Raw genomic sequence first — 10,575 nt, 5'->3', positions numbered from 1 at the left:
ATAGGAATATGTCTAGAGTTCAAAATGTTCCACAACAAGTTACACATTACCGGGTTGCCCAAACTCACCTTTTTCCACCTTCTAATGTTTCCATTAGTAATTCCAATGTCGAAATAATCACAAACATGAGACCCGAATTGAGATTCCACCATTTGTATCCAAGATTGATCCTCAATAAGATCACATAGCACAGGTTCACCATCCTACGAGTCGAACCAAAATTTCGCAGAGCCTTCGTTACCGATTTGCCATGAGATATGGTCAATGATTACAGATCTACACTCCCACAAAAAGTTCCATGTGGCGGAGCCTTTATCCGCATTTGCAATAGTGAGAATTTGATTAGGAGCCTCTGAGTCCAAATACTTTATCCTGAAGATTTTGCACCATAACTTCTGGGGTTCACGGTACATTTTTCATGTTAACTTAGCCCCCAAAGCAATATTTTGTAGTTCCATTTTCCTAAGGCCCGCACCCCCGGATTCTTTTTGAAGACACATAGTTTCCCAGTTTATGAGAGGAATTTTGTTAGCATCTTTCGCCCCATCCCATATAAATTTCCTCAAGAGGTTATCCAATTTCTTCCCTATAGAATGTGGCAGTTTATAGCAGGACATGCTATATACATGAATGACCGAGAGAACTGATTGAACCATGGTCAACCGTCCAGCCTGAGAGAGCCAATGATTTTTCCGTAACAATGATTTAGCTTCGCAGGAGTGGTGGACATCATCCCAAATATGTGTTTGTCGAAAGCCTTTGTCAATCCTTATACCAAGATATTTCATAAGGAGTTCTGCAATTTTAATCCCCAAAAACTCGGAGATCCTTAACTGGGACAGTCTATTGGTATTGAAGAAATATATTTGAGATTTATCTCTGTTCATAACCTGACCCGAACTCTCTGAAAAGAGATTTAGAGTATCCATTATGCATTTTGCTTTAGACATAGATGCCTCACCAAACACCACAGTATCATCTGCAAATTGAGAGTGTGTAATGACATCCAATTGATTATGGATTCGAATGTCTTTCCAGTCACCTAGCACATGCATTTTCTGGATGAGTTTCCCCAGAACCTCCACCAGTAAAACAAAAATGGAAGGAGACAGGGGATCACCTTGATGCAATCCATTTGTTGCAGAGAAAAAACCACAAATGTTACCAGTAACAAGGAGTGAGAATTTTACCGTTGATATGCATAAATTAATACAGTCAATCCAAGAGGAAGGGAAGCCAAATTTTTCCAAAACACAAGTGAGGAACTGTCATCCAACCCGATCATATGCTTTTTCCACGTCCAATTGGATAGACTTGTCTTTCATTTTCCCTTTATGCATGGAGTGAATTACCTCTGAAACAAAAATGATGCTATCCGTGATTTCTCACCCTGGAGTAAATCCATTTTGATTTTCCGAGATGAGTTTTGGAAGAATTTTTTTAGCCTGTCAGCCATTGCCTTGGAGATGATCTTATATAGTGTATTGCATAGCAAAATAGGTCCATAATCCTTCATAGTCTTTCTTTGGTATTAGGGTAATCAAAATATGATTGAGCTCTTTAACAAATTTCTTCTTCTTTCTGACCTCCTCAACAATCATCCAGATATCTGTACCCAAGAAGTCCCAACAATTTTTAGAAAATTTTGCATTAATGCCATCAGAGCCAAGGGCCTTGTGCGGATGAAGGGCAAAAGTGGCCAATCTAACCTCTTCTAACGAGTAAGGAGCCATCAACATCTCCCAATCCTCATCCGAAACAAGTGGGGTTATAACCTCTAAAACTAGTGGAAAGGATGTTCCATGATTAGATTGATTGGCGCCTAGGATGTTCATAAAGTGATTTAACGCAACTTGTTCAATTTCCTTGTCTGAGCACACCCGATTGCCATTATTGTCCAATATCAAACAAATTCTATTGCCACATCTTCTAGATTTCGCTAAAGCATGAAAAAAATTGTATTCATATCTCCCTCAGCAATCCAATGCTCTCTCGATTTGTCCTTCGAGTATATTTCCTCACGATTCAAGATCTCAGCATACTGCTTTTTCAGAAGCTTCTTTGTTTTGTACTCCTTGTTATTCATACCCAAGACAATAAATCGGTTGTTCACCTCTTCCAGTTCAGATTCAATTCTCAGTTTTTCAGATAATACATTTTTTAAAGTGATTTTATTCCATTCTTTTAATTTGCATTTCAAAAATTGAATTCGCTTAGTAAATTTGAACCTTGGGGATCCAACGGATACATTGCTCTCCACCCACCAACCTCTAAGAAGATCTAGAAGGGAAAGATCTTGCCACCACATGTTCTAAAATTTAAAGTAGTTTTTGGGACTTGGCAAAACATGGGCGATTGACAATGTAATAGGATAATGATCTGAGCCACTCTGAGGTTCTATTATAGTCTCAAGAGAGTGATTACTTAATATCCACCATTCACCCACAAAAAATCTATCGAGTCTTTCAGAGATATTGGAGAAGTTTAGTCTCTGATTATTCCACATGAACTCCCCATTCTTTGGAATTATGTCAACAATCCTGAAATTGGATACACAATCCCAAAAGTCATCCATGACTTTAGTGGGTTTTCTCAGACCACCTTCTTTCTCATCGAAGCTTAAAATGGTGTTAAAATCTCCAGCCATTATAACCTTCTCTAAATCCAACATACTAGCTTGCAGCGAAATATCATTCCAAACTGTCAACTTATCCTCTATCTTGATCAGGCCATAAATATTGAAAAGTGGAAGACACAGATTAGATTTTTTGCATTTGATAATACATGCCATCCAAAAGTCATATGAAGCAACAAAGCCTACCTCTATATTAGCCGAATTCCAAAGGATCCCAAGACCGCCCACGGATCCTCTAGCATCTTGAAACAAACCATCCCATTTGAAACAAAAGTTCTTAAAATCCAATGTCTTATCTGATTTTAGCTTAGTCTCTTGCAACAAAATCACATCTGAATTAAGCTTGGTCAAATCTCTCTTGACCAAGCGTCTTTTGCCAGGGGCCACTAGACCCTTGACATTCCATGAAGAAATCTTCATTGTTCTCCAAGGGAGGGTTTTCCTCCCTTTCATACTTTCAAATAATCCAAAACACTAACGATGCCCTTTTCACAGGCTCTCAGTTCTCGGATGGTCTTGTAGCTCTTTCTCCCCTTCATGCCTTTAGTTCTGCCCAATAATGCATTTGCAGTCTGACTGATGCATTGAGGGTCCAGATTATTCAAATCATTGAGCTCCTCATTATGGTTATTTGGAAAAGAGGATTCAGAATTTGAGACTGACATCCTCTCCTCCAATGGACCCTCCATAACTGAACAAGATGAGATTTTATTCTGATCGATCGTATCCGCAATAGATTTGACATTATCAGCAGAATCGGTAATAGGAATGGATTTTTCCATCACGGGCGGAATGATATCCGAATTTTGCAACAAAGGGTTATCAGTGGATTTAGGGCATTTCAGTAATAAGAGATTCTCTAGCTTATTTGTATTTTTTTCCTTCCAAATCTGATTGGTCTTTCTGTGAGGATTGTTATAGGCTTTCCTCACATAGATGCTGCATCTTTTCGTCGAGTGTAAGTGGCTACCACATCTGGTGCAAGGCATAATCTCCTTTTCAATTTCGATCTATTGAAGCCACTCCCTTTTCTTAGTGATGATAGTGATAAAATCGGGGATTTTTTTTAACAAAAATGACCTTTAGTCGAGCATAAGTGTATAAATCCGCACCGATAATCTCTTCGTCAATTTCCAACAAAGTACCCAATGATCGGCCAATCTTTTCTAAGCTTGGATTGCTCCAATATTCCGTAGGCAGATTAAATAACCGAATCCATACGGGATTGTCATAAACAACCAGAGGGGTTGGATCAAAGTTTGAAGCCCATGGTTGAAGATATAAAGGATGGTTATCCATAAACCAGTTCTGCAGATGAAGGATGTGGTCTTTCTCCTTGGCTTCAGCGAAGACCGCCACAAAAAAACCTTTAGGTAGAAATTTAATAACAACATGGCTCCCCCAATTTTCATCAACCCAAGATCTGATAGTATTCCTAGGAAACTTGGGTCCAACCACCCGGGAAATTATGGCATGTCTTCTAAAAATGAGTCTATCATCATCAATTTCATCAGATAGGTTGATTTCGATACGATGCGAACTGAATAGAGGAATTTTTGCATTCCCAGTATTAAAGCTATGGGAACAATCCCTCTAAACCGGATCCGAATTCCTAACACCATGCTCCAATAGGCTGTTCTTATCCCAATTGACTTCCAATACCTTCCATTTGACAGATTTGGGTTGTTCCAGAGGACCGTTCAGATAATTACCTATGTCTACACCCTGTCAAAACTTATGATCACCGCATTTTCCCGACTGGAATTCGCAATTTGCCTGCAAATTTCCACGCTTCGCCTGATCCCCCATCGCCTGCCTATTATATATATATATATATATATATATATATATATATATATATATATATATATATATATATATATATATATATATATATATATATATATATATATATATATATATATATATATATATATATATATATATATATATATATATATATAATAGTCTTTATTAATTTATTAATAGTTTAATAAAAGGGTTTAATTTTTTTTAGATCAAATGATGCTTTAGAATAAATGAGCTATTTAAATTAGGAGTGTTTGTCCATTTTTCATTGTGATTTTTTTACTGTTTCAAAATTAAAAGAATTAAATGGATTATTATAATTAGTTTGATTTCTAGCCCTATCAGTTCAATGATGACTTGATTTTCTCATAGTTTTTCATGTTGATGATTTGTTCAATTCAAACGATGAAAATTGCAAGTATATATGTTGTTGCTCTTTTCAAATATTGACTGTGTTGGCACTTAGAGTGAATTTAGCTTTTCTTAGCAAGGGGGTTTAATTAGTTGTTATCCCTTGTTCTGTTAGCCGTCCTGTTGTGGCATACTTTGTATCTCTTGACCAAGTAATATAGTATGACCTTGTTGTCTTAACCATGTAGTGTTTGTTCCTTATGGTTAGCCAGGGGTTAGTATGTCTTTGTTTTTGGCCACTTGTTTTTTGGATAGTGGTGTTATGGTTGTCTGTTTTGCCATAGGGTCCTCGTAGAGTGACCATGTTTGTTAGTGTCCTATGAGAGAGTGTCTTTTGAGTGGGGGTCACACCTAAAGTGGTTGGCAAGATAACCCCTCAAAATTCAGTTAATAAGTGATAACCTAATAATTGATTAGGGGGTGGGTAGTTTTAATATTAATTAAGATATTATACCCCGTGCATGGTTGAGTGCTCGTATAGGCTCAATATGTAGTGGGAAGGCCTGGAATGGAAAACCGACCACCTTGTCTTCATGAAGGGTTGGTAGGGTCCGCATGAGACTTAGATGGAGCTGGGGGTTTGGGTAAGGTTACCAAGATAACCTAGGATGGGGGTCAGGACCTATGGAGGCCTTAGGGTAGCCATCTTAAGCCATGCGATGATAATCTCTCTTTAGGGTCACTAGTGTATTGTGAGGTCGAGTCACATGGAGTATTGTGGAGTTATTTTGTATTGTCATCCTTGTCTTGTTTATGCTTGCTTGAGGGTCCTCTTCTATCTCCTAGCATGGTGGGGTGATTCCATTTTGGGATCACATGGTCAGGTGGTAGTGCCACTTCCCATTGGATATTCTTGTTTGTACCTTCATGCGAGGATTGGCTTCGCAGGTGTTCCTGTGGTTCGTGATTCATGCTCTATATGTTGTTGGAGATTATTATTTTGAGACCTATGTGGTCAATTGTATCAATAAATTTATGTAACCTTGTAATTGATTTAGATGTTAACTTTGAATGTATTATTGGAAGCCATGTATTTTTTATGGTCAATGTAATCCTAAGATTTGGATGTTATTTTTCAGCTTTCTATATGATTTGTGTAAATGCTTAATTTAAGAGAAAATGATATTGTTACTCTTTCAATCTTTAAATGGTATAATCTGTTATTGTATTTGGTTTTTAATGATTAATTGAGTAATAATGGATTATGGGATTAATCGTAATTATGGAATTTAACTTTTAGTTTAATTCTTCGTTAGTAACCCTTTAGGAATTCTGGTGTAAGCCTTCCGCTTGTGTTATGATTGTGCAAAGTAGTAATTAATGCACTTAATGTGGTTTATACTTTTTAAAAAAAATTATTTCACCCTTAGTTGCCTAGATGTGTGGTTATTCCTTCGGGTTCCTAGCAGGGCATTACAGTGTGACACAAGTTTATACTTTTACCCAACACTTTTTTCTCAAACTACCGACACAAAATCTCTTCTCCAACTAGCCCTAAATACACTTTTTAGTTAGGGTGGATACAAACCCTAAAAACATCAGCAAGATATAATGAATTTACATTACAGATCATTACAGACCATTGCAACAAATTTCTAGATCATTTTCGTCGTTGAATGATCACCGCACATCAATTTGATAAGCAACCAAACCCTTGTTTCATTCTCCAAAGCACTTTGTTGTTTCCCAAGAAATTTGATCCTTGTACTCACTCAAATACCATCTTCTCATTACACACGGATTCTAACACATCATCACTAAGTTATGATCATAATAAGATCCACCGCCAAACCTTACATCATTACCGGTTAAATATTTGATACCGGTATTAATTCTTCTTCATAGAGTTCATAACAGTCAATTATAAATGTACTTACCGGTTCACCAAACTTGATGTGATTTCAATCACAGACTCATACCAATGTTATGAATATATGTTATTAACCACAACACCTGAATCTTCTCCAATCATCTATACCGGTCACTTGATCATTGCTTTGTTCATGTTTACCAGTTGACAACTTAGCATTTTTGCTATCTAATACATTCCACTACCGGTTAGGCTATACCGGTAGGTCTAGATGACCTAAATGACTAAACAAACATGGTTTCCATCAATGAAAACACAAATAAAGTCATCAAACATCCTATTACGATTATATCATCATCATCAAGCCAACAATCTCCCTTTGACATCATACACCTGATCATATCAACTTACCAGTCATCTTAATCATATCAACTTTACTGGTCATCTTCTCATGTCATCATCATCTCCATCAATTATGCCAACAATATATATATATATTAAAACATTATTATTATTATTATTGTTTTTTGAAAACTAAATTACAAATTAAAAAAATAAAATAAAAATAAAATTTTATTATATTTCTTTTACCTGCTACCCTAAGGTAGCGGTGCTACCATATGGCAGCGAATGCTACCAATGGTAGCGTTGCTACCACAGGTAGCAGTCGCTACCTTTGGGTAGCGTTTCTGCCCTATGGTAGCAGCCGCTACCGTTAGGTAGCTACTGCGTGGGTAGAGGCAATGCCTCCCCACAACTTTTTATAAAAAAAAAATTTATAAATTTTTTTTTTTATAATTTTTTTTTAAAACATAAAATAAATAAATTCCAATTTCATTAAAAACCTTGCAACAGAATTGACATAAAAATAAATTTCCCAATTCAATAAAATTCATTCACAGAATTTTATTCCAATTATATATATATATATATATATATATATATATATATATATATATATATTAGATAATCAATAAATTTAATTCACAATTAAATTTATTTCTGAAGTAATCAACTAATTTCACAGAGATGCCATTATTTAAAGGACTATCAGAACAAATCAAACAAGAGAGAATAATTTTTTCACAATAATTTTCCCAATGTTCTTAAAATTAAATTACTCCCACACACTAGAAAATTAACATCGGGCAAGAATTTAATTCAAAACCTGAATTAACCAAAAGAGGGTTTTGAAACTGACAAATAATTCACAAACACATCATTCAGAGAAAAATAGAAATATTTTCTAAAAACCCACAATCAAAGAAGTCATCCAACCTGGTATAGCTTTCCTGGAAGAAATCTGTAGAAGAGCCCTAATCTATTCAATACGCTTCTAATAAATTTATTCACCTAACTTTCCTGACCTGTTTCATGTGTGTCCCTAAAATAAAGACCTATTCCCCTATTTAAACTAAAATTCTAGGTTCAATAGCTTTATCTCAAAAAACCTAAATTTAGAATCAAAGTAATTTTATTTTATTTTCTAATTTTATACAAAAGATAAGCTAACATGCAATAATTAAAAATCATTATTCTCTCTTTTCTTTTCTCATGCAAATTAATTAATTTTCTAAATAAAGAATTAAAGCAATACTTTAATTCTAATTAATTCTTTTATTCATTTATTTATTTATTCTTTTATTCTTTTATTTATTTAAAATTATAGGAAATAATAAATACAATTAATCTAATTTATTTTTCCACTAAAATTTAAATAAAAATATATTTCTACTATCATGCAGCTTGCAACTTAATTTACTAATTTCTTTTAATTAACTAAATTTATAATCTCAATGCATAAACAATTCAACTATGAGATAATTCCATAAACTTAATTAATTAATTAATTAAATCCACTAAAACACTCAAATTAAACAAATCTCAAACAATTACCCATAAAAAGATCAAACGACAAAATACGAAGGCCGAACAAACCGACAAGATGACCAACTGACGACACTCACACGAGTGTAACTGAGTAAAATAGGGTCAACTACTATCTCCTCCACTTCCATCAGAAAATATAAGGTATGCTCATACCTATGAAGCCAGGTGGAGACGATACCCCGTACCTACCCGGTACTTGTACCTTCAATATCCTGCATTACCAAACCACACATGCATATATACACAATATAGAAAACACGACATACACACCGATGAAGGAGAATCGTGACGTTCCCTGTCTCATCGAAATGAGTGAAGGAAAATCGTCCCCTTGCATCCAATACACTCGCAAACACACAACATATAATTCCACATTGCATAAATAAAGTAAAATGTCAGTATATAGCAATACTCCATAAATTACCATAAATCACAAGTATTGAAATACTGCAAATAAATTATGCATCTCATATCCAGATAAAGCATGTAATAATGTCATAAAAATCTGAATAACACATCATGGTAATGTATCCACTGAAAGTAAACAATAATAAATATGAGTCTAACAAGTTCAAACAAGTAGGGGTACTACAGCATCTGCCAAATAAATCAGCACATGCACCAAATCAAGTTGTGCATTCGCAGAAGGACTCAACAATTTTGTTAACCAGTACATCACTTATACACAACAAACTAGCCCATATGAATAGTTCTGCAATACATATAACCATCAATTAAGCGCATACACCAGATAAGAGAGCGCATATACACAAAGAACTAGTACATTCACAGGCAACTTTAGTGCATATGCCCGATTTGGTAGTGCACGTAATACATAGGGTAGTGCTTTTTTCAAATCTTGCATCACATCTACTAGATACTCTAGCACATATGTTCAACTATAGTGCATTTCCATAGAGGCTTCAGAAAGTGGAAATGAGAAATATGAAGACACCCAAAAAATACATTAAGTCCACGATATGACCAAAATCCAATTAAAGAGGGACACAATGCATAGTATGAACCAAGGAATCACACTTAAGGAATAAAAAATATATCCAAAGCATAGTCGAGTCATATCATACATCTCCTAGCAGATGCGTAGAGGCACCTCTCAGCCACAAAAAATGACATAGACAACTCCATAGACAGAGTGTTTCTCACTAAAATTATAGAACAAACAAAACCAAAGATACAACCAGTCCGAACATGGATACAAGCCATACTCGTCTATGTGGAGAAAATGGATACAAGCCTTTCACAACAGACACAAAATCAAACATTGCTTCCTCCATATAAATCAAAACTATAAAAACATAATAGTCCAAATTAAATATTTAATTGCACGACACAACCCATAATCCCATTCCCGCGGATAAACTTTTATAGACAAGATTTTCAGAAAAAAAAATGCAAAGAAGATACAATTCCAACCAACCTAAAAATATAGAAGTTATGGACAACAAGATTTGAAGAAGGGCAATTCCAATCCACAATCCAACCAAACCAAATCCAAGCTCCCGGTAAATTGAAAATCAAATCCTCAAGAATGCAGAGATTTCTCCAGCAAGCCAACCCACGACAATGCTCAAAAAGCCAGATAAATACAATTTTGTTTAAAACTATGAAATCTATCGGCCAATCAAAAGTAATAGGAAATATAATATTTCACACCTACCATACCTAAAATCGATGTAAAAAATATAAAATAATATTATTTAAATTACCCAAACCTCTCAACAAATCATAAAATAGGGTAGGTAGAGTAAATAATAATTTAATAACCCAAAGGGGTAAAAAGGGAAATAAATAAATAAGAATAAACCAAATAATTAAATAAACCATATGGATATAACACCAATACAAATATTAAACCACAAGGCTTCATAATATAAAATCAATAATAATAAACAATAATAAATAAATAATTTAATTCAATAAATCAAAAGTTCAAATGATAAATATTCAAATAAACATTAAATCATAAAATAATAATAATATAAAATCATCAATTAAATAT

At 34.5% G+C, this 10,575-nt stretch overlaps 1 protein-coding gene across 1 annotated transcript; it reads right to left on the bottom strand.

Moving 5' to 3' along the window:
- Positions 1 to 416: 416 nt before the first annotated feature.
- On the bottom strand, positions 417 to 1,055 carry LOC131860099 (uncharacterized). Its single transcript, XM_059214467.1, has one exon. The coding sequence runs from the start codon at positions 1,053 to 1,055 to the stop codon at positions 417 to 419; it is 639 nt and encodes a 212-aa protein (XP_059070450.1).
- Positions 1,056 to 10,575: the final 9,520 nt, after the last annotated feature.

Source organism: Cryptomeria japonica, chromosome 2, assembly GCF_030272615.1.
Source record: "Cryptomeria japonica chromosome 2, Sugi_1.0, whole genome shotgun sequence".
Taxonomy (NCBI): domain Eukaryota; kingdom Viridiplantae; phylum Streptophyta; class Pinopsida; order Cupressales; family Cupressaceae; genus Cryptomeria; species Cryptomeria japonica.
This window is presented reverse-complemented; position numbering and strand designations above follow the sequence as displayed.

What these genes read in the sequence shown, in the direction of transcription:
- LOC131860099 (XM_059214467.1), bottom strand. Translation starts at nt 1,055, where the DNA reads ATGCATGTGCTAGGTGACTGGAAAGACATTCGAATCCATAATCAATTG.